Here is a 26,195-nt window from a genome sequence, read left to right on the forward strand (position 1 = left end):
GAGACCTTGTATAGATGCGTCACAGTGTACCTCAAAATTTTCCGTTCCCTCGGGGAGGGCTAAAATAGGGGCGCTACAAAGCTTGGTTTTCAACAGTTGAAAAGCGGATTCTTGCGCGTCACCCCAGTTGTACTTAGTGCCCTTGTGAGTCAAAGCGGTTAGGGGTTGAGCAATCTTTGAAAATCCCTCGATGAAACGCCGGTAGTAGCCGGCCAGTCCTAGGAATTGTCGCACCTCAGTCGGAGTCTTAGGTGCTTCCCAGTTTTTGATGGCCTCTACCTTACCGGGATCGACATGGATACCATTCTCGTTTATCACATGTCCTAAAAAGTGAACCTCTCGAAGCCAAAATTCACATTTCGAGAGTTTAGCATACAGTTGTTCCTTCTTCAGCAGTTCCAGAATTATCCTTAAGTGTTCGTCGTGGTCAGTCTCGTTCTTGGAGTAGACGAGAATATCATCGATGAAAACAATCACGAACTTGTCGAGGTACGCCTTGCATACTCGATTCATGAGATCCATAAATACGGCTGGTGCGTTGGTTAGGCCAAAAGGCATAACCGAAAACTCGTAGTGACCATACCGTGTTCTGAAAGCCGTCTTTGAAATATCTTCTTCGCGCACTCTCAGCTGGTGATAACCGGATCGTAAATCGATCTTCGAGTAGTAACTCGATCCCTGAAGCTGGTCGAACAAATCATCAATTCGGGGTAAAGGATAACGGTTCTTGACCGTCACCTTGTTCAATTCCCGGTAGTCGATGCACATCCGGAAAGTCCCGTCTTTCTTTCGAACAAACAAGACAGGGGCTCCCCAAGGCGATGAGCTAGGTCGGATAAAACCTTTATCCAACAAATCCTCCAACTGGGTGGACAACTCCTGAAGTTCCGCCGGTGCGAGCCGATACGGGGCTCGTGCTATGGGTGCTGCACCGGGTGTCAACTCGATTTGAAATTCGACTTGACGAATGGGAGGGAGTCCGGGCAAGTCCTCCGGGAAGACTTCTGGAAAATCTCGCACAACCGGAATGTCTTCAATTCGTTTCTCCTCCACAAGTTTCTCAACAATCTGCGCCAGAATTGCCGGATGACCCTTTCTTAAATACTTCTGTGCCTTCATAATGGTAATGATGCTGGTGGTCATGCCGCTTCTCTCGCCTCGGACCGAAATGATCTCGCCTGAAGGGGTGGTAATATGGACGATCTTATCATGACATATAATCTCCGCTCGGTTCTCCGATAACCAGTCCATGCCGACTACGACATCGAAACTACTAAGCGTAAAAGGAATAAGGTCGATGTCAAAGACATGACCTGACAATTTCAACTTACATCCCGCAAGTATATGAGTTGTTATTACAGTTTTACCGTTGGCTAATTCAACAGGAAACTTAGCGTCTAACGGGGTTGGAGTAAGGTTTAAAAGTTGGCTAAAGGCCTTTGACACAAAACTCCTATCAGTTCCAGTGTCAAACAAAACAGAAGCAAAACAATCGTTTACAGGGAACTTACCAGACACCACATGCGGATCTCTGCGGGCTTGACCTGATCCAATCACAAACGCTCTTCCTTTGCCATTTCCTCCACCGTTACTGCCACTCCCATTACCCCCGTTATTGTCGTTCTGTTTCAGCTTGGGGCAGTCCTTCCGGAAATGACCTTCCTGTCCACATTCATAACATCCCTTAGTCATCATCGGTGGCTTAGGAGCACCCTTCGCCACAAGGTCAACTCTACAATCCTTCGCTTGGTGACCTATCTTTCCGCATCTTTGACACTTGACACGGTCACACTGCCCAACATGGTGAAAGTTGCACCTATTGCACTTTGGATGTTTCCCAGCATACCCGCTCGAAACCTGCCCGTTACCGTTGTTGTTGTTGTTGTTGTTGTTGTGATTCTGAGTGTTGAAACTCCGAGTAAATTCGGGCTTCCGGTAGTGTTGCGGTGGGAGGTTTGAGGATGAAGACCTGGTGTTGTCAAACTTTCTTTTCCCGCTGTTCGGGTTGCTGTTGTTGCTGTTGCTGGCATGGTCATTATTCGGGTTGTCACGGGCTTTTACAGTCGAACCCCTTGGTGGTAACGCACCCTGGGTCACAGCCTGATCCGTTAGTTTGTGAGCCAAACGGATCGCTTGTTGGATCGTGGCTGGTCTGGAAGACGTCACCATACCCTGAATCTGTGGTGCCAACCCATCAATGTACATCTCTATTCTTTTGCTCGGCGGATCCACCATCCGCGGACACATCACTGCCAACTCGTGCGAACGAGTGGTGTAGGCTTCAATCTCTGAACCCACCATTTTCAATGACCAAAACTCCGACTCTAACTTCGAAATTTCTTCCCTCGGACAGTATTCCTCTCGCATCATGTTTTTGAACTCCTCCCAGTTCATCGCGTTTGCCAGTTCCAAGCCAAGGATCTGGACGTTCGAATTCCACCAAGTGAGGGCGGAATCCTCGAGTGTCCCAGCAGCAAACTTGACCCTATTGGCATGGGGACAGTTACACATCTCAAAGGCCGACTCGGCCTTCTCAGCCCAACGCAGGAAGCCTATAGCTCCCTCAGTGCCCTTAAACGTACTGGGCTTGCAGTCTAAGTAGTTCTTGAAGGTACACGTTCCGTTTGGACCTCCTGTTTGATTCTGATTGTGTGCAGCCAAAGCGGCAGCAACATGGTCATTCAGCAAGGTTTGGAGTTCAGCTGCAGTCATGCTGATGTTACCTCGTCCTCGTCCAGCGTTTCTTCCGGCCATTTCCTAGAATCACAGTATAAAATGTTAAACATGAATTTTTCTTTCATATACAACACACCATACGTGTAATAAAAGGTAGGTAAGAAAAAAAAAAAAATCACATCACAACCACATATTAGTCTAAATAAAAATTTTTGATTAAAACCATTGTATTCGCTACAAAGTATTTCCAATCAATCCTTAAAATCGTAGAAAAATAATAGTTTGGATGGAGACAACCCCTCCATCTAAGTGTCATCATCACTAGATGTCGTCATCTGAGGACACCTCTGAATGTGCCTCCTCCTCAGCCGGTTCCTCCTCCGGTTCTTCTTCGGGTTCCTCCTCGGGATCTTCCTCGGGATCTTCCTCAGGCTCCTCTTCGGGATCTTCTTCAGGTTCTACTTCGGGTTCTACTTCAGGCTCTGCCTCGGGCTCGGCCTCAGGTTCTGCTGCGTTCTGATCGAGTTGCGTTTGTAGGATATCGCAACGTTCTAACGCTATTTCCGTTCGGGTCCTTGCTTCTTGGAGTTGTTCTTGCAAGTCTATCATCTCGGCTTGCATCTTCATCATAACCTTGGTTCGTTGTTCACTAGTCTCTTGCATTTCTTTCATTGCCGTTGTCATGCGGGCAATCTCCTCTTGAGTCTCGGTTCCATCTTTAAACAGTCTAGCAACATTTTCTCTAGTGTAGCGCATGTAACCCACATCACGCTCCAAACAAGAAACGACAGCTGCGAGGACTCGCTCCACAGGTTCGGGTATAGGTGGTAGAGTGTTAGGGTAAGCAGGGTGGTTCGGGTGAGGCAATGGGGGAACTTGTTCACGGTAGACCATACGTCTGATCATGTTGGGGTACCATTCCCAGCTAACGTTGTTGTCATACAAGCCTCCGGATAGGCGGTACCTCTTCGGTGCAGGAGCTTCGAGTTCCGGGACTACGTGGGGTGGCGAGGCAGTAGGTAACTGCGGTTCCTTCCCGTGAGAATGTGTCATCGAATCGGATGATGATGAGGGTGGCGTCGACATTTCTACAGGTATGCCGTGTATATGCGCGCGTATGAGTAAAGGAGGTAAAGAAATAAGATCTCAAGACTACACAAACCTATGCAGTGCGTATTATTATAACTAATGGGTCGTCGCGGTTATAGTCTAGTATGCATGCGGCTTCTAGTTCGCTATAACCAATGGCTCTGATACCAATCTGTCACACCCTCAAAATCCACTAACGGAGTTTTACCGTCAGAGGGTGTGAACTGGCAGGATCGGAATCATTAGTTATAACCAAACCAAAGAAAAACGTTTAAATGAAAGTAAATGCGGAAGCGTAAAACCTTAATTCAAAAGTTGCGTCACGCAGGACGACTTAAAAACCAAAAGTAACTGTTTAAGTTTAAATTTGCAGAATAAAAGTGTTTTCAATAATGCATGCTCCTAAACCGCGCGCCCGCCTCGGCTACCTGAGAATAACATACTAAAAGTGTCAACACAAGGTTGGTGAGTTCACAAGTAAGATAAGATAAATTGTTTAGCGTTTTGCGTAACCTCGTTACGACGTTTAAATGTTGCGTAACCTCGTTACGGCGTTTGAGTGTGTAACCACGTTACAACGTTTAAGTATTGCGTAACCTCGTTACGACGTTTGAGCGTGTAACCATGTTACAACGTTTAAGTGTTGCATTACCAGATAGTATTATGTCAAATTATATATCGATAGGTAGCTAATCTATACAACAAGTATTGCTAAGTGGTTCGCGACCGAAGCTGACTGTTTATCAAGTGCCCGTCACCAGGTCCTCCAGACCATGGTATGTGTTAGCCCAAATTTACACCCACTCAACCTCCAGTTGAGCTATAACGTCGGGTGGGGTTTGTCAAACCCAGTAGTACTACCCAAAAGTGACTCGCTATTCCAAATATTAACCGGTCCGATGTGTGGGACTTCAAGTTGTTACAAATGCCGCTTAGCCTTTACAAGTGATATATAATTTATAACAAAATCTTTCATATGCGTTTATCTCAGAAAATATGTTTATCGGAGTATGTTATCTCCCCCAAGTGAAAACGTTTGAAAGCAGTTTAAGAGTGGGGTAAGTGAACTCACTGTTTGCGAAGAATATCCGATCTAGATCACCGAGTGATGCGCGTCGTAGAAAACTCTCTAGCGTTCTAAAACAACAAGGAGATTTTCTAAGTATCGGAACGTTTAACGAGTCTCTAGACTCGGCACATAATACCTATGCACGTAACATGTTTCGTTTGTGTATTGTGTGTGACTCTACAAGTACAATCGTGATACGACATATGAGTGAGCAATTACTTCCGTGTCATGTGTTAATAACCTACTTACTAGCAATAATTCCCGTAAGGGCAATTTGGTCAACAAACAAAGACTAACTAACCAATATTTCCCGCAAGGGTAATTTGGTCAATTCATGGCAATCAACTAGCAAATATTTCCCCGCAAGGGTATTTTGGTCAAAATTACAACAATTATATAGAAACTACCATATTTCATGCATTCCTATACAACTCAGCAGCTAGTTTCGTTATGACAGAATTTCTACTTGAAAGATTGTACTAGTTCACCGATTATAATGTCTCAATTAATTCACCAAAAATTACCACAGAAACATACATGTCTTAGGTTTCCAGAACATATTTTATCTTATTTTTATTCCATATAGATTGCTCACAATGATCAAAACATTACAGCTAACTTATATCAGCCAGATTCATGCACATCAGAATGTTATTTGCAATTCCCGTTAAACGAAAAATCCAATAAATGCAAGACCACTTGGGTTTGGTTCCTAACTCAGTGAGTCAACTTCCAGAAGTGGAACCAACCCAATTGGTCTCGTGGTTCATGAGATATAATATTTACAATATAACCTAACAGCAGGTCTAACAGCTCAGCTTTGCATCACGTTTTTGTAAAATCATAAAAGTATACTTCTACTTATCCAAAAATTACGAATTTATACTTTATAGAAACTAGACTCAACCTAGTTTACTGCAGTACCCACAATCTCAATCAATTTTCACGTTTACACTTCGTTACAGTCAGTTAAACATCGTATATACATTCTGTCCAGAATCTGTTCACATCAAAACTCAACATAACCATAACCTATGAACTATCATGCATCCATATAACCTTCTAGATACTATAACTACTATCCATGCATATCAATCATACCATACATACAAGATTAGGGTTTGTGTTCTAATTCAAATCAAAGACAATCAATGAATCATGTAACAACATCAAGAATCATATTAATCTATCATCCAACTATCAAGAATCATATTAATCATATAACACCTAGAATCGGCTGAGTTAGGGTTTGTATACAACTCATTAAACATCAAAATTACACAACAAGGAGGTAAGGGATGATCAAGTATACCTTCCTAGCACCTAGTTCTTGGATTAAACTCTTGATTTGATGTGTGTGTGTGGAAGATTGTGGACGGCAGCCGTGAGTAGGGAGGAGCAAGGGGCCGATCGGGTTTTTAATAATAATAATAATAGTTAGGGTTTAGAGTTTATGTTATATTTATAGGCCAACAAGTTACATTCTAGTCCCTAAACTTCCAATTGTTGTTTTTCTCTAGAACATTCCATCATACTTGAACAATAAGTTAACATGACCATACTATTATCACATAGCACATAATCCTAACACATAATAATCATATAATTAGTGTCTTGACGTTTGTCGTTTATTTGTCAATCGTTTGCGTTAACTCGTTTGCGTTTCGGTGCAAATCCCGAAAGACTACACATGTAGTAAGTGTTAAGCGTCATTTAAACCCTAGTTTAAATGTAATGAAGTGTGCGTTAAAGATTCAACAATCTTAAAGTTTGAATTGACGGAGTTGAGTTAACGAGGTTAACCTGAAATTGACGATTGTCACAGTTGTCGACGAAAGCGAAGGAAAAGTTTAACAAAAACCTTCAAGACCTTTATGACCATTATTTTCAAATGTGTGGTCCAAGCACGAGATCGTTTATTGTGAAATATACAACTACTAGTAGGCCGTGCAAGGACCGACTTATAAACTTGATGAATGTGGTTCGTGAATCGGCGTCGAAGAGGCAAAGAGGAAACACACCAACTAGTGAACTTGGTCGATATAGTGGAGCAAACTATGTTGAGGGCGCAACGGTCGACGACGTTTGCAATATTGATTTGTTGGCTTGGTGGAAAGGAAAACAAAACGAATTTCCTATTCTATCCGCCATTGCTCGTGATTTGCTTGCCGTACAAGCCTCAACGGTTGCTTCCGAATCGTTTTTTTCTCTTAGTGGGATGGTATTATCAATGCGAAGAACAAAATTAACTCCCGAGTCTCTAGAAGTTTGCATTTGCCTAAAGGACCATTTGGATGCGATGGATCGTGTACAACACAAGGCAAACTTTGAAGACGAAATACCAATAGAGCGTCCTATTCATGATGAGGAGGCGGAGGACGGGCATTCTTCCGATAATTCGGGTGGTGAAGAAGACAAGAGTGAAGACGAAGAAGAGTTGTAATTTTTATTTGTTTTAGTAAAATCATTTGTAACATGATCAAAGTTCAACTAATATTTAGTTTTGATTTGTTTAATAACTACTTTTGTTTTGTTTATTACTAGTACCGGTTTATTTTCTTATTAGTCATGATTAATTTTTTGTTACTCTTTTAATAACGACGAACACTTTATTTATTTAAACAATAACTATTACAAACATTATTAAAACATAACGATACTAAACATAACAACTACAACTAAAAAACAACGTCCGTCATTTTAATCCGGCGTTCTACAACGATTAAGCGTTGTTACTGGCGGTAGATGCTTGGGTTGTAGAGCCAGACGACTCTCCCACTTCAGCTTTTTTAGCATCCAAACTTGTTTTCTCACGACAATACTTATTCGTATGTTTTCGTAATGTCGAGTTGGACCCTGCTTTAAGAAACTTCGAGCAATATTTGCAACGAGCCATCTCTTGTGCGTCGGTCATGACACACAAATCGTAATGAACCCAAACATCGGAGCATCGTGTTGTTTCGATCACCATAACAACGTCGTCATTAGTTGTCATTTCTTGTCGGTTTATCCTTAATTGTGATTTAGAGTGTGTTATATAGTTTTGAAAGTGGTTTAACTAACAACACACAACACATTGCTATTTATAGTATGTTTCTAAGCTTAATATAGTAAAAAACCGGTTACAACGGTCAAAAACGGCTATATAGCCGTTGGAACCGGTTTGTAGCGGCTAGTTTATTTGAATTTCAAAAAAAACCGGTGGAACCGGTTTTTACGTAATAACCGGTCCCGGTTCCTACCCTACCCGGTTCCTAAAAGTTGGCATTTCGGGGCATCGGTTCGGGTCTGGAACCGACCCGGTTCCTGACTGGAACCAGTCCTATTTTCTACTCGATGTGAAAAAAACCGGTTCCGAACCGGTTCGGGATTTACCAGTACCCGATTATGTGCACCTCTACTCCATAGTCCATTTCAACAATTTACCAAAATAAAACTCATCTTTTTCACCGGGTCATCAAGATTTGTGTTTCCCATAAGGAATGCGTGTGGCCTTTATAAATAATTTGATATGACTGGAAATTCTTTCCAATTTATCTGATGGTATGAGATTCATTTAATGTAATTACCATGGGACTCCGTCGCTAAGAAATAAAGTAACTCGTCGGTAGTCTATTAGAAAACAATCCGTTTTTAATCCGTCAATAACGTATCTGTTGATAAGCGGTTGGAAAAAATATTTGTGGACAACTATATATAAATTGTCGGTAATCCCTCGCTAATTAGTTTGTTAGTGAACGCTCGACAATCTGTCGGAAATCAGATTACCTACAACTATATATCCATTTATTGATGACTATTAGGTTGTTGAATACTCTTTTGTATAGTAATGGTATAAACAAATATTCTTTTCTTGTATAAATTAGATCCAATAGGACAATCCAGGAACAAACACTTACAAATTATAAAGGGAAGAAGACACATTGAAAATTGTTAAGTAAAGAATAAAAGGAAAGAAAACAAATTGTTAATTGTTAAGTAAAGAATAAAGGAAAGAAAACAAAATTGTTAATTGTTAATTGTTAAGTAAAGAATAAAGGAAAGAAGTTGATATAATTACGTATCACGTAATGACCGGTTGCATATCAACTAAAACCGCCACCTTTATTTAGATAATGTTTTTTTATAACCACCACCTATATTTTAAAAAAACTATCTAAAAAGCAACATTTATGGTTTCATAAACCAACATGTATTCCATATCATTATATTTACGTAAAATGAATAAACAATTATTATAACATTCATCAACAAATATTGTTTTACTAAAAAAATATGGTATCCAACTACGTCACTTTTTTACAATTCTAATCAAGTCAGCTCATTATTCATGTATCACTTAACCATTATGATAACTAACATTTCGATCAATATCGTTATTCCACTAATCATTTTTGTTCCAACTTTGAAACTACGTGCTAAATAAATATTTTGTCCGATTTTTAATTAAGAGTATCCACTGCCACAATATATAATATATCTTTTTAAGGGTTTTAGCCATTTAGGAGACAAAGTGGTGTGGATGTGAAGGAAAGATAGCGAGGATTAGCTTTTCTATATAAACACACAAAACAATTTTGTGAGCATGACTTTAAGAGATGTTAGAGAATTAGTGTTTTTAATAAGTTCTTACTATGGTAGGTTATGTAGTCTAAAACATACATCTTAAATATATATAAACGAAACTTTTAAAAGCTCTCTGGATATTTCCTACATTTTGCTCAAGCCACGAGATTGCTTTATTTGTAAATGGAGATTTCTCATGCATTTGTCCGAATAACGGGTATAAACATTAGATTGTTTTATTTGTAAAAAAATTCAATTTTTACCATCTTATCATTGTGTGTTATATTTTATCAATAGGGTCAATATCATTTTCTACACTTCTTAGGAAAGATTGTCATCTTATTCTAACATTGCTATATGAGAGAGAGAGAGAGAGAGAGAGAGAGAGAGAGAGAGAGGTTAAAATAAGAAATCATCAGTTCCTAAGAATTGTCAGAAAACTTTAGAAAAAATCATATCACATAAATAAGACACTATATAGTTTTTAAAAATTGTTAATCTCAACCACCAGATTCTATATACAAGACCCATATATATTCCTAGGCTTCTTTGTAAACAATGTTTTCTTATTTGAACCCATCCCTTTATATGCATACATACATACATATTTAATAATTTTGTATTGGGGTTTGTGAACGTTTGGTGTTGTAAAAGAAAGTTGGATTTTAGAAAAAAATTGTAAACTGATGTGGTGGTTTTTGGAGCTATAGCGTTGTGAATGCTCCTAAGCAGCCTAAGAAGGATTAGAAATGACATGTGATAGATACTCCCATTAGTTAGGATCAAGAGACATTTTAGTCATAAAACCCAAAATTTCACCCACTTATTTTCTAAAAGTATAATACAAAAAATACAATACAAAAAATATAGTACGACAATCTAGTATAAAAATCCAGAACAAAAAATTAACTACGAAAATATAGCAAAAAAAAAGAAATAAGCAAACAAACTTTAGCATAACAAAACATGTACAAAAAATCCAGTATAAAAAGTCCAGTATAAAAGTGTTGTATCATAGAAAAGAACTCATTTTTTTTTCCTTTTTAATTTTTAGTTTTTATATAACAATATGCTACTTAAATTAAAGATAAGTGTTCGATTTTATGGTATAACATTTTAAAGAAAAATATCGTATGGAATTAAGATTATTAAAAAAAAGTGGAGAACTTGAAAAAAAGTAACAAAAGTCTCTCTCCAAAATATTATTTATTCCTTTTTTTTTCATACACTTGAGCCATCTGTTATACATACTATTCGGGTCCATTTGTTAAATTGGCGCCACCTCACTATCTCGTCGACCATTCTTCCTTACCACTTAACTTATGTTATACACACCATTCTTCGTTCATAGAATTTTTCAATTTATTTTAATACATCAGCACCATTCTTGGGCTCGAATTGTCTAGATCATTCGCATTCTTTCACGTGTGAAACGCTTAGGACGTGGTGTTCTCCTCGTGGTTTGGGTATGGCCATTCTTGGGGTATACCGCACAACCCTAGATCTCAACCATTGATAATAAAAATGAAAGGTGTCAAGATGTCTTCTTAACCGAATCAAGCCTTTTACCTTTGCAATAAGTGTAATTCAAATGTGGTAAGGATGCATGGTAGTGATGGGTTTTGGATAAGAAGTCATTAAAAAATTTAAAACTAATAACGATCTGGGTATTAAATAAATGCTCTAAATATAGATATCTATTAGGTTAACGTAAAAAAAATACTTAGATCTTGGACAGAAGAAATTGAAAGGAGATGAGCATATGCATTTTCTCTATTATATAAACCTTTATATGTCATTCTAATTAGTTATCACTTATCATTGATCTTTTCTTTTGCTATTAAGTTCTCTAGTTCTCCCTAAAAACATTTCTTCTTCTTCCTTTGATCCATTGTAAAGCCTTAGATAAGATCCACAAGAAAAAGAAATATATTCACATTAATAATGGTGTTACAACACGATCACTCATTGTCCCATATAGATTTGAATCCAAAATATCCATATGATGAAGAAGTATACGATGATGAGAAAGATATGATAATCAAACAGGCGTTTGAAAGTCATGTGATCGTTGTTACCAAGAAATCACCTATTACCACATGTATTACTATAAATGTGACCAGTGTGATTATTCACTTCACAAATTATGTGGAGATGTTCCAACAGAGTTGCAAAATGCTTCACATAGTGCACATATTCTTTCCCTCTTTCTAAACATGTTCCCAACACAATGTGATATATGTAGAAATAGTTTTCCATATAAAAAAATCCAGTATTACTGTTCTAGATGTATGTTTAACATATGTTTAGATTGTGCTATGGATGTGATACAATATCATACTATTTATCACCCTAGCCACCAACACCCATTAATTCCAGGTTGCAAGCATAGACAAATTTTAGCAGAATGTGATGCATGTGGAGAGGAACATAAAGGAGTTTTCTATGAATGTTCTACATGTTTCCGTTCTCTTATCCACAATGGCTGTCTTTTCAATCCAAAAAGGTTGCTAACTCAAGATAACCCATATAGTATTTTCTTTCATACACATCCACTCGTCCTTACTTATTCATTTTCAAAAGAATATCAAAAGGAAAAATTTTATCCAACATGTAGGGTATGTGACCATTCTTTTACTGACACTGAGAATCTTTAGATTTATAAGTGCGAACAATGCAGATTTTATGTTCATCTTAAATGTTCAAATTTAAGATATGAGCCTCCTAATCCAGGTAAATAAATTACTCATTTTTATAATAGTTAATTGCATAAAAATGTAAAACTAATGCATAGTTTTCAGATAAGTGAATACCATGTTTATACAATTTGTATTCTAAGTTATATTTTTTTTATTCTACGTGCATTTATCCTTAACATTTCTACTTTTTTTTTTAAAATCTCTAGGTACTTTTATGTCAACTTGTTTACTATACTTTATATGGTAAAGAAAAAAACACTTTTATAGAGCAGTGTCTTAGGATGCTTTTGGTTTGCGGAATGTTCTTCTTTTTAAGATTTGGAATTGGAATAGGAATTAAATCTCTTGAAATTTGATAAAGTGTTTGGTTTGTTATAAATTTGTTAAGATAATTAGAAAGTTAAAATTTTCTTTTACAAAATTACCATTTATCCATATAACCACACTCCAGCTTGATCACTCCCCTCGCCCTAACCTCCATCGTTGATTATGATAAAGTGTTCAATTGCTAGATAAATCAAATTCGTAGTGGAAAGTTAAAGTTGATTATGATTTTATATTTTAACGAATAATCTAGTGGCTGGTTTATCAAGTAACGAATTTTATCCATGGTTCATATTTTATTGGGTTAAGCTAAACGTACACCCTTTTCTACTTGTCGTACCTCCTCCCATATACTTTAATTTCCATTAAAAACTTTATTCGACATCTTACTCCCCATTAACATTTTTTTCTCTCTTTCATTTTATAGTCTTCATTTAAAAATAAAATATATTAAATAAAAGCTATAAAGTTAATTTTTAGTTTTTTTCCTCTCCTTTTTGTATTCGTTGTTCTTGATCATAATAATATATATTATTATCAATTTTGACTCTTATATATTTACAAAACTATATATATATATATATTTGTATTAAGTATTAAGATTGATTAAAATTTATAAAAAATATCAGTAGTATTTATAATATTAATAATAAAAGAATAAGTTGATAATAATAGCTTTATATTTAGTTTGATATATTGAGTGAAGACTATAAAGTAAAAAAAAAAATATTTGCGAGACTAATATATGTATAACTAGGATAGTACCCGTGTGTAGATAAGTAAGAAATCTATATAAACAACCACAAAATTTCATAAATAGACAATCATATATCAACAACATTAGGATGGCCCAACCAAGATAGTGAGTCGCATTATCTGCAATAAAAGTTAATAGTTACACAAAGTTGAGAATATTATCAAAGTCATGAAAACATTAGATCGATATTAATAGTATTATACCAGCATGATCTTCAAAATTTCCATCTACTTCCATCAACTGCATAAACAACCCTCATGTTATTTTGTTTTCAAGTAATGGTTGATGACTGATGAGGGAAATGGATGAAAACATGTGATAAAAAAGAATCAACGGATGATGATGAACTTTTTTTTGGTAAATTATAACATTCCCATATAATTTTTGCAATTCCTTTGCATTAAGTAGTGAAATCTATGATTAACGGAATTACGGAAACTTTTCCTTTTCCAATTCAATTTCCATGCACAATTTTAAATAGAATGTTTTTCAATTCCTATCCAAATTCCAATTCATTTCATGAACCAAATGAGACCCTAGTGTTAGCTATCTCTTTATCTTTTAGGCGTGGTGAAAAGTTTTCAATAGTTCTTCGACTTCCATTCCCATACACTGTAATTTGAATGAGATTGTACTGTGTATTCATGTTTCTATGTTTTTTATACATTAGTGTCAAATTATTCGACATGCTAAAAATTCTTTCTGAACTAATTAATCGAACTTCAACTTAAATTATTTATAATACGACACTGTTATTTAAAAGTTTAAACTCGTTAAATATTTCTTTCTTTCATTTCTCCGGTTCTGTCATGAGCTTCTCTATAAGTTTTAGTGTTGTATACAATCTTTATATATTTTTAGTTTTTGTACAATTACAAATAAAATAAGTGATAAAATTACTAGTATTCTATTTAGCGCAACTATATTACATACAGTTTAAAGGGTAAATGTAAATTAAGTTGTCGAAACAAATAAAGGAAAATGACCAAAAAAACAATCTATTTGACCGGTTAATGTTGATAACATGCCCATTTGACCAACAAATTTCCATAATATACACCTAAAATTCGTCGATCCAGTCACTTTTTAATCATTACTCGACGTGATCTTAAACCAACCAACATCTACCATTTGTCAAAAAATCTTTTCGGAAGTCAAAATAAATCTCGTCGGATGCCTAATTAATCACATCGGCTCCAACGATTTTGAGATATAAAAATGACGAGTTTTAGGTTCAAAAGTGATTAAATCAACAACTTTTAGAGTGGGCATTTTGAGAATTGGTTAGTCATATGGGCATTTTGTCGACATTACCCTGTCAAATGAACATTTTGGGTATGATACCAATAAATATACGTTACATTTATTTTTATGCAATTAACTATTTCTGTATGTTGTTGTTCAGTTAATAATTTAATGATGGTTCATGTTCAGGTCCGGTGTATCTAGATGAGTGCCCTGGTATGATTTTCCGTCTCCCTTTCTTCGATCAAACTCAAAACATGTTCACAAAGCTCTTTTCTAGAGAAACTAATGTGAAGAGCATAACTCATAAGAGTCATCAACATCCACTCATTCTTGTTGACACAATGACTAACGTTGAAGCTTTATGCGATGGATGTTTGAGACCAATTATGGACATGCCGTTTTACAAGTGCAGAGAATCCAAATGCGAATTTGTTCTCCATGAGTTGTGCACCCGGTTGCCTTCGACACTAGACTACAATTGCCAAGGAGGACATCGCCTTCTTCTCTGTCAAGATGCAATTCGATGTAATGCGTTTTGTCGTGTCTGCAACCATTTTTGCAAAGGATTTTTTTACAGTTGTTTCATCTGTTCAAGTCCTTACACAGTGGACGTTATGTGTGCACTCGTAATTGAAACAATTAGACACAAATCTCATCTGCACCTACTTTCAAGAGTTGAGAAAAGATTGAACAAGGATTATTGCCGTATGTGTTTGTCTGGTTTCAGGTCCAAGGAAGAATCGTCATTCAGTTGCGATACGTGTAATTTTCATCTACATCGCGAGTGTGCTTTGTTATTACCGGAGACAATTAGGCACAGGTATGACAAGCACCCGATTACCCTATGTTGCTCCCCAATAGAAAACCATGAGGGTGATTATTTTTGTGAAGATTGCGAGGAGGAACTTAATCCATATATTTCTTTCTATCAATGTCATGTATGCGTCCAGTCCATCCATTCGGCTTGTGCTCAACTTAAACCTCTACCTAAATCAATTATATTGTATGGCTTGAGTGAGAAATTAGGTGGTTCTCAAAATACTCATCAGAATAGATTTCACGACCACCCTCTTTCATTTGTCCATGACCACCCTCTTTCGTTTGTCCACAGGATTAACTACGAACTTCGTGGTTGTTCAGAGTGCCATCTTAACTTGAGGAACGATTTTATCTTGATGTGTCTGCGATGTGATTATGCAATGCATGCAGATCATCTTAATGAGAGAGATGATCCTAAATATGACACTATTCATATCAATGAATATCCATATCACCAACACCCTCTTCGGTTATCTCGTTTCATGGCTACTACAAGTGTTAGTTGCTCACAATGTGGATATGATATTGAAAGAGACGTATATGTGTTTGCTTGTTCTATATGTAGATTTGCTATGCATGCATATCATTTTAATCGTAACGGAAAAATAGTCTTAGATACTACAAGAACGTTTTTGGGTGATTTAGGTGATTTGAAAAAAGAAGTGGTTTTAGGTAGTCCTCTATCTGAGATAACGGATTACCAGTACACGTAGACATACTTTCCGCGTGTCTTTCCAAGTCATCCGATTGTTCGACAAGTGTTGTCCACGTCAATGGTGTGTGACATGTGGAATCCTTTATATGAGATAGCTATAATAATACACGGCGAGTGTTGTAACCGGTTATTATTATTATTTTATGAATCATTATCATATATATATCCTTTTGTTATTATTATTATTATTATTAAATACAACAAATCATGATGTGGAGGCTGCCATTTACTCTCACGTGATGATGTATAATGCCATGTTGGAAAATTTACTAACTTGCCAACCATAATCGTCATAATGCCATCCAAAATATATTCCATAAAATCTAATTATATGTATGTGCGTGTTTCAGTTTCAATAAAAATATATGCATGGGTTAGTCACAACTAATCGGGATTAACCAGAATTAACTAGGATTAATCAGGATTAATCGGGATTAATCGAAAACTAATCAGGCTTAGTCAACGACTAATCGGCGCCTACTCAGGATTTTTACAACACTAGGACGTACATGTGTTTGAATTATATCTCAATTGTATCGTTGTTTTCGCATATTGTATCTTTCGTGGATCTGTACATTGTGAGCGGCTACACTAATACAAGTGGAGAAAAATCAGTAATTGCTTAATTAATGAAACGTGAAATTGTGTGGTACTTCTTCCAAAGAAAAATGCATGCAAGCTAAAAATTCTTGCTACATATCCTAATAATTGTTTGTTAGGTTGATACAGTATTGCTACTAGGCTTTGGGAATTTGGTGTCAGTGGAAAATGATAATTATGTGTCTAGGGTGTGAAAAAATATATCCGAATCCGAATCAGAAACCAAACAAGAATTATCCGGATTTTCACATTCGAATAAGGATAAGCTTTCTATGAAAGTCGAATAATTAGGATATCTGAAATATCGGAATTGAATATTAGTAATTATTAATTAGTTATTTGCAGTTTGCTTCATACTTGGTGCAACTTCTTTCTAGTACGTTCTACACAGTAATTATTTTCATGAACTCCTAATCGTAGCCATGTGCCCATGGGAGTGGAAGACGGTGGCAGAGGTGTACATATCCTATATGAACGGTTTCAGGTTTAAACCGGTTTCTATAAGTAGAAGACTAAACTTGTTGGATACTGTTAGGGTTGAAACCAAAGCCGGTTGGGTTTTTAACCGGTTTGTGTAAGAATAAATATATATTTTTATAATAATATAACGAATTGAAAACATAGTTTATTTATTTTAAATTACAAAAACATAAAGCGCAATACAAAAACAGAAAAACATAGAATTACAATAAAGCTCGGTCAGTGAAAACTTTAGTCCAAGTTTAGATGCGGATCTAGTTCTAGAACCGGTTTCTTTATACACCTCTAGACGAGCAGAAGGTGGATGATACTGGTAGGACAGTTCGAAAACTTGCAGGTCGTGATTCACTCGGAGAAAGCTTGCTCAAAATAGTCTCGGTTTGTAAACGAGCGGAGCATGAACTAAGGTAAGCTCTGTTGGGTTTAATCTTGACTTTAGTTTTATTGTGTTTTATTAATTAGTATTTTAGTATTGTTTAATTAGTGGTCTTGGGTTGACCAACTTAGGTAGTTGAGAAGTGGTTGTGTTGACCGATTTAGGAGGGATGTGGACGTTGAGGGGTGCACATGTTTAGAGTTAGTTTTGAATAATTCTACCATATTTTGTGTGGTTGTAGTTTGTTTTTAGTAAGTGTCATGTAGGCTATATATAGCCAAGTACTTCTCACTACAATAAAAAGGGTTTTTTAAGATCTTTTGTGTGGGACGCTTGTAAAATAGGGTCTTAAAATCTATTTAATAGGACCAATGAACATTTAGGGTTCTTTTGTAATATACACTACAGAACCGGTGTCCTAAAAATTTAGTTAATAGGATGGATGATTCTTTGGGGTCGTATTATCATATAACTTAATAAGACACTTAAAATGTAAATCCTAATAAAGTAATCTATAAGACATGTAGTTGTTGGTGTCTCATTATGTGGTAATGTAATAGGACACTTCATCACTGGAGGTCTTATTATAACATAACTTAATAGGACGCTCTGTAATTAAGTCATAAATATTCGCTGTTATAGGACCATTTCTAGTCGAAGTTATATAAGAACATAACTTAATAGGACATTTTACACTATGGTCATATAACTTTAACCTTTATAAGATGTATAATCATTATGGTGTTATTACAATACACTGTAATAGGACATTTGATATTTTAGTCATAAAGCATCTGGTTTATAGGACGTTTATTCGCTATAGTTTTATTATAACATAACTTAACAGGACACTTGACACTTGAGTCTTATAACTTTAACCTTTATAGGACGCTTAATCATTATAGTATTATTATAATACACCGTAATAGGACACTTGATATTGTAGTCATAAAACATATGTTTTATAGGACGCTTATTCGCTAGAGTTTTATTATAACATAACTTAATATGACACTTGGGTCTTATAATTTTAACCTTTACATAACGTTTAACCATTTTGGTGTTATTTTAATACACCGTAATAGGAAACTTTATATATGAGTTATAAAACATCAGTTTTATAGTACGCTTATTTGCTAGAATTTCATTGTAGCATAATTTATTTTGACACTTGTGTAACATCCCAAAAATTCTTGGGGACCCATGGCATGTCTAAGAGGCATTATAATCAGGTTGGAAACATGGGGCTAAGTTTGCAAAGTGCGGGGACTAGATCATAACATTTTTAAACCTAATATTTTATCAGAAACCCTTCCCCCTACCCCCATCTTCTGGCCGCAACTTTCTTCATCACCAAACCCTTCGTTTTTGAATGAGTTAATTCAATTCCAAGCTTGTAGAGGTCGTTCAAGGTGTCTAATACACTCTCATGATCTTTAATTCCATTATCTCGGTCGTTAAGATGGTTAATTAAGCCACTTCTTGAACTAGGGACAGATTCAGATTACATTCGTTTGGCACGCTTCCCGAGGTCAAAAGTTGAAGGTTTTGGTGTCAAAAGATCCCCAGGTATGTCTAGTATATCATACTAAAATTTCATGGTCATTGGAGTTGTTTTGATAGGTCAGTTGATAAAAACCGATTTCTAGGGTTCTTAAAGGTTGAAATCGTTAATTGTTGTCTTTCGAGTATTATTTGAAGGAATGGTCAACCCGGTCAGTTTGAGGGGTCTCGTGTTAGTGTATGAGCAGTGGGAAAATTATTTTTTTGGCTATAGGGGCTGGTTTGGTTGATGATACCTTAATCGTTTTGAAAGAGCGCGTAAAATCAGTTAATTGTGAATTAATGTGGAAATTGATGAGATTTCAAACACCACCGACTTGGGTGGTTAAATATTGATGAATAGGCTTTAATTAAGTCAAATATTCTCAAATTGGGGCTGGTTTGGTTGGTGGTTGGTTAATCGGTTCGTTAACGCATGAATTCGACTCAATTAACGTAAAACGGGCATAGTTTGGGAACCGTTGGTGGTGTGTTGTTAGAAAGGGATTTTTGGGTAATTTAAGGACTCCAAGGGCTGATGTAGATGGTTATGATTATTGGGTGTCACTTTGGGTCAATCCAATCATGTTAGGACGTCTCGTAGGATAAACGAGTCATTTCGGTCAAGTTAGTGATTGTTGTGTGCGTTAACCTGACAGGCTTATGTATAATGAATGATTAGCTAGAGGATCCAGTTGTGATGTTTATCTGAACCATATCAGGTGAGTTTCATGATGCCGCTTTTAATTTTTTACATTTTGGGCTAGCATACACGTTTTATGACTATTTTATCCTTTTGAAGCATTTGAATGATATTGCATAGTTCATGTTATTTTTACTATCTATGCTTGGAAGTTTGTATGTTTGATGTTTGTTTTATGTGTATGTGTGTGTGTGTGTGGCCACCACATGTATGTTTTTGTTGGGTGAAACTAGTGGATTGTAGCTAGTTTTATACCATGTAAATTATTATACAAATCTTATATATTTTTATGCATGACCGAATATTAGTTGAGGTATCGTGTCGTGATGTATCTGTTAACTATATGTTATTACAAGGAGTAAATTATAATAATGAATGAGTTTGGGTCGTATTGATTAAAAATTATTACAATTAAGGTGGTTTAATACAGATTGTTGAATATGGTAAAACATAACAATAACGTATTGTTTTGACGGAGTTTTGGGGGTTTAAAATCATAAAGATGGATTGCAAACTAATAATGGGTCGAGTGCCTAAGTGCTGGAAATTCAGCTTATTTCCATATTTTAAATGGTTTTAAAATATTCATAGTAAATTAATCGAACATTCGTTCGGGGCGCATTATATATTGATGGAAAGCTCTGTGAGTCTACTTTTCTCAGATTTTTAGCTTAAAACAAAATACCTACCATAAGTGGGCGAAAATACTTAAATACTACAGCTGCGCAGATCTGTTTTTCTTAAACAAGAGACTTTAAAGTATTTGCAACATTATTAGGAAATAACCAAGAATGCGTGGAATATGATTGTATATGGTTGTAACCTTCAAGGTGTTCATATTAAATTACATGAGTTGAAGTGAGTGATATCTTGGTTTGGGGTTTGTATGCAGAACTACGGAGACATATATGTTGTGATCCATATGTGCAAATATGCGTGTTTTACTATTACATGCTTTTGAATGGGGTTCTGTGAATTACAACTTATAAGCGGGGAGTAATGACGTTTTATTATATTGGTGTATTATTATATTTATGGTTTGTTTTATAGTGTATTGTTATTCTAAGTTACAATGGCTATTTGGAGGTGAAAAGCCTTAGTGTCGAGCTCGAATGGAGGAGGAAGACATAAGAAGATCAAAGTCGGGCTTTAAACAACTAAATAGAGATTGTGCCTTGGGGATGAAATTGATATACTTTAATTTTATAATATATATTTTTTTTATAGTTGAATATCGTATATACAGGGCGTCGGCCCTCACTAGGTTTTGACTAATTATCTATTGTGGTGGTAACATGCAGGTAGGACAAGTTGACTATCTAATAAGTGGCCAAGACATATGGATTAATCGGATAGTCATTGATTGCACATCATATTGGGAGACCGATATTGAAGAATTATTTGAGGGAACTGGAGAAATGACGGGGTGGCTCAAATTTGTGGCTAATAAAGGTGGTTGCATGAAGTCATGGAGGTTTTTGGATAATTGTTTTTATTTGTGTTAAACTGAATGCTTTTATAATATGTATGTTAAAAAATGAATAATTTAGACTAATGGTCAAGATGGATGCTTTAGCTGTTCTAGCTATTTATGTCTATCTATGTTTTTATTTGTCTTTTAAGGCGGTTGATTTGCCGCCATATTTGATTGAAAAACGTCATATTTGCTCACTTTTTTGTACTAGTGATTAGGTAAGCACATGTCAATACATTGTAAAAGTGTCATAATATGTTTTTATGGGGACGCTTTTTAGGATGTTAATGTATATATTATGCGACCATAAAATTGGTTTCATAATCTTATTTGAGATATCAGGACTTTTTTCTTGGTACTAAAGTACATATAATGTTGCACCATAAGGGTCTTATAAATTAATTTTTAATGACGCTTGTACGTGTATCAAAAGATTAAAGGTAGGTAATCATATGTTATAACATTGTAAAAGTGTCATAATATGTTTTTATTGGGACACGTTTTGGGTTGTTAATGGATATTTTATGCGACCATAAAATTGGTTTCATAATCTTATTTGGGATATCAGGACGCTTTTTGAGTTCCGAGACTTATTACGACCCCTTTACATAAAACGCTTTTCTCGTTGGTCCTATTAAATGAAAGGTCCTATAATATAACATTTTAGGACGCTTTTGTGCGTACTAAAAAACTCTTTTTGTTTTAGTGTCTATTGAATAAAATAAGCTTTTCCCTTTACAACAAAAGACTCAATTCTCTTGCTCTATATTATTATTCATCCTAAAACACAAACCTCGTATCAAAACTCAGTTTCATTATCAAACAAGAAGGGACCTGGTACCAACATTTGGTATTAGAGCTCCTAGGTTAGGGCTCGACTAGAAGGGGAGAAGATTTCATGTGAATCGCCTAAAGAGAAGTAAGAACCGAAGACCGCTGCCGGAAAGTAAATTCCGGTGGGAATAGACCGACGCTGGATATCAGAACCGGCAAGAAGAAGACTGTTTCCAAAAATTATTTTCTGGTGTGAGACCGAGACCGAGAAGACCGATAAGGCTGCAAAAGAGACCGGAAGCTAAATTCTAGACCGAGAAAGTTTAGACCGAAGAAGACGACCGGTGACCGCATTTGACTGAGAAAGAAAGAAAGAAAACAGAAAAAAAACAAGTGAAGAATGGCATTGGTACCCGTTAAAGAAGGTGGTTCAATGACTTACCAGTATCCGGTCTTGAACGCGATGAATTATCAGGTGTGGGCGATCAAAATTAAGGCGATAATGGATGCGTATGGGTTATGGGAGACGATCGAACCGAGAACATTGGGTGCAACACCAGATGTAACGAAGTCAAAACAAGCAATTGCCTTCTTATTTCAAACTATACCTGAGGAGATAGTAATGCAAATAGGGAATTCCACCGATCCAAAACAGGTGTGGGATGCATTGAAGACACGGTATTTGGGGGTGGACAGGGTGAGATCGGCTAGACTTGCAACGTTGAAAAGGGAGCTTGAGAGTTTGCGCATGAAGGAAGGTGAATCGGTTGATGATTTTACAACAAAATTGACCAGTTTAGCATCAAAGGCAAGGAGTCTTGGATATGATCTAGAAGAGGTGGATTTGGTGAAAAGGTTACTTGATTCGATGCCTAAGTCATTTATGCAAATCGTGGCCTCAATTGAACAATGTTTCGATTTGGAGTCCATGTTGTTCGATGAGGCGGTTGGAAGGCTTAAGGCGTATGAAGAGAGACTCAAAAGCCATGCTGAGAAGGAGGATGAGCAAGGCCAACTTTTGATGGCAAGTGCACAAAAGTATGGTGAGGGTAGTGGACGCGGAAGATGCCGCGGAAGGAACTATGAAAGAGGTGGAAGAGGCCGAGGAAAGGGAACAGGCCGAGGTGACAAGAGTGGATTTCGGTGCTATGATTGTGGAGAGTTTGGGCACTTTAGCTATGAATGCACAAAGTGGAAGGATGACGACAATGAGAAAGAAGCCAACCTGATCAAGGAGGAAGAGCATGCTCTACTTGATTGAGTGAACAAATGAAGGCGTCAAGATTAACGGGGTGAATGTTGTGTTTAATCTTGACTTTAGTTTTATTGTGTTTTATTAATTAGTATTTTAGTATTGTTTAATTAGTGGCCTTGGGTTGACCAACTTAGGTAGTTGAGAAGTGGTTGTGTTGACCGATTTAGGAGGGATGTGGACGTTGAGGGGTGCACATGTTTAGAGTTAGTTTTGAATAATTCTACCACATTTTGTGTGGTTGTAGTTTGTTTTCAGTAAGTGTCATGTAGGCTATATATAGCCAAGTACTTCTATTGAATAAAATAAGGTTTTCCCTTTACAACAAACGACTCAATTCTCTTTCTCTATATTCTTATTCATCCTAAAACACAAACCTCGTATCAAAATTCAGTTTCATTATCAAACAAGAAGGGACCTGGTACCAACAGCTCGTTTAATGGCTTGTTCTTTTGACTCTTTTAAATTAAAACATAAATTGTAGTATTATATAAATTATATCCGAAATGATCACATATCACTAGTTATAATTCTTTGTCATCCTAGATGGAATCGAATGTTCTTCTGTAACTTTGTTGTGGATGAGCTTAATAGCAAAGTTAAAGTACCACGTCACGTTAAAGTCCCGTCCTTTAACACCGTGTTGTTGTTTAAAGCCCAATAAAGCCCTTTTTAAAGCCCCACCCCTTTAGCATTTGGGGCCCACCATGTGTTGAAGATTTTCCTTTGCCACCCGGTAATGCCTTGAAGCCCCTCCCTTGCCGCCCCGATGCGATGTGCCGGAATTTAAAGCCATGCCACACCACTTAGTAAGTTACTACCTTTAAAGCCCCACCCCTTTAGCGTTTGGGCCCCACCATGTGTTGAAGATTTTCCTTTGCCGCCCAGTAATGCCTTGAAACCCCTCCCTTGCCGCCCCGATGCGGTGTGCTAGGATTTAAAGCCATGCCACACCACTTTGCTACCCTCTGTTACATACCACCCATAACAAGGAGTCTAAGAAATTAAAAGAACTTGATTATTATTGACTATTATTGTTATCATTATATTTATTTGTTTTTGAACACAAACTTTTACACCTAAAATTCTATCTTTACCTTCCATTTTGCAATGATTTTAGTCTACAATCACATTTATGTGAGGCAAACAATATATTAGTAGACCAACATGTAATGGTCATCAACAACTATTATTGTCAAGTTGTTTCGTCTAATTTATGTATTATGTATCGACTTGAAAACCCCTAGACCTCGTGACTGGCGGGAGTCTTGTGCAAAGACTTCCAGTTTGTGGACAAAACAAAACCCCGGATATGGGGGAAGGTATTCCTATTAGAGAAATTTTGTTCACCAGGTCAAGATTTGTGTTTCCCCGAAAGGACTGTTTGTGGCATTGTAAATAATTTGATTGTATGAGATTCAATGGATATAATTACCAAGCAATTACCGAGGGAATTCCGTCGCTAAGAAATAAATTAACTCGTCGGTAGTATATTGGAAAACTATCAGTTTATAATCCGTCAATAAAGTATCTGTCTGTTGGTAATCGGTAAAAAAAAAAGTTTGTGGACGTCAATACAAAAGTTGTCGGTTAGTAATCGCTCGACAATATGTTGCAACTCAGATTACCCACAACTATATTTCTACTTACCAATGACAATTTGGTTGTTGCATACTCTTTTGTTCAGTAATGGTTATGATATAAACAAATATTCTTTTCTTGTATAAATTAGATTCAAAAGGTCATTGGAGGAACAAACACCTTAACAAATGAATAGTGGAAAGAAGAAACTTTGATAGTAAAGAATAAAGGAAAGAAAACAAATTGGTAAGTAAAGAATAAAGGAAGGAAGATTTAATTACGTATTACGCAATGACTGATTGCACGTCAACTAGAACCGTCGCCTTTATTTGGAGAATCATTTTTAAACGACATATGTATTATAACAAACTATCTAGAAGCAATTAGATTGGACGTATATTGTTTCATAATGAGAAGTGACAATTTTTAGAAGTTAAAAGACTTACGCCCCGTTTGTTTTTTTTAAAGATTTAAGTCTAAATCTGAATACCACATCTGAATGTTAAGAAGTGGTTCAAATATCTGAAATCTGAATCATTAAGAGGTGGAGGCTAGAGACGAACCTCTAGTCGTCGAAGATGGAGCCTAGTCTCCGGGTTAGAAGTTAATGGAGGCCGGAGACAAACGTATGTTTTTTTTTTGGTTAAGAGGTTTTCAGACCCACTAAAAGCTCTTACTGGTTCAGATGCTATTAAGACGTTGAACCTCTTAATGCCAGAAAAAAAACAAACAGCCCAACGTCTGATTACGTCTGACTGAATCAGACGTTTTCCTCTATTCAGAGAAAAGAGGCAAAAACAAACAGGGCCTTAGGGTTGCTTCTTGTAGTTTATGAGACGAATCTCGTCACAAACTTTATGTCAATAATATTCATTTTTCCGAGTGGTGAAGCTTATTAATTTATTAAAGTATATCTGTATATAAAATTGTACCTTTTTACTAATAGATAATAGAAAATTGCACATGTGATGTAATCTACCATAGGCACTTTAATTACCCCTTTTAATGCATGAACCAAGCTTTCTGACTTTGCATTATATGTAACAAGGTTCAAATGTGGCAGCATGTTTAAATCCTTATATGTGTTAAGTTGGCAGGATTTTAGGGGTTTAAAAAGTCTATAGCTAAAAAGATATTAGTGATTAATTGGGGAGAAATGCCGGAGTAATCCTATGAAGCGTCCGAATAAAGAAAGTAGAAGAAATCTGCAGTGGCATAATTGAAAATATTGTCAACATTATATAACTAGAGTAATTATCGTAATTAATCTAATTATAAAGTTGGTGATAATTACTCTTGTTATACAAAAGTTATTACATAAGTTATAAACATAATCACACTACTTATATATTATATAAAGTTGGTGATAATTACTCTTATATATTGCTCTAGTTATACACATGCAAGTTATTATGCTAGTTATAAACATAATCACGTTACTTACATTTTTT

At 36.2% G+C, this 26,195-nt stretch overlaps 3 protein-coding genes across 3 annotated transcripts in view; all 3 read left to right on the forward strand.

Annotated features, from left to right (window-relative positions):
- The window catches only part of LOC143539022 (mechanosensitive ion channel protein 10-like), a 250,122-nt gene that overhangs the window by 111,149 nt on the left and 112,778 nt on the right, over window positions 1-26,195 (forward strand). The gene's annotated exons all lie outside the window — the stretch shown is intronic.
- Window positions 14,469-16,097, forward strand: LOC143537385 (uncharacterized). Its single transcript, XM_077031171.1, has one exon. The coding sequence runs from the start codon at window positions 14,644-14,646 to the stop codon at window positions 15,958-15,960; it is 1,317 nt and encodes a 438-aa protein (XP_076887286.1). The 5' UTR covers window positions 14,469-14,643; the 3' UTR covers window positions 15,961-16,097.
- LOC143536191 (uncharacterized) lies at window positions 22,312-23,172 on the forward strand. Its single transcript, XM_077030240.1, has one exon. The coding sequence runs from the start codon at window positions 22,312-22,314 to the stop codon at window positions 23,170-23,172; it is 861 nt and encodes a 286-aa protein (XP_076886355.1).

This window comes from Bidens hawaiensis, unplaced genomic scaffold (genome assembly GCF_021521415.1).
Source record: "Bidens hawaiensis isolate Kalapana, Puna unplaced genomic scaffold, B.hawaiensis_p1.1 tig00000780_1, whole genome shotgun sequence".
In the NCBI taxonomy this organism is placed as follows: Eukaryota; Viridiplantae; Streptophyta; class Magnoliopsida; order Asterales; family Asteraceae; genus Bidens; species Bidens hawaiensis.

Bases quoted from the DNA above. Each gene is read 5' to 3' on its own strand.
- LOC143537385 (XM_077031171.1), top strand. From the start codon at position 14,644: ATGATTTTCCGTCTCCCTTTCTTCGATCAAACTCAAAACATGTTCACA.
- LOC143536191 (XM_077030240.1), top strand. From the start codon at position 22,312: ATGGCATTGGTACCCGTTAAAGAAGGTGGTTCAATGACTTACCAGTAT.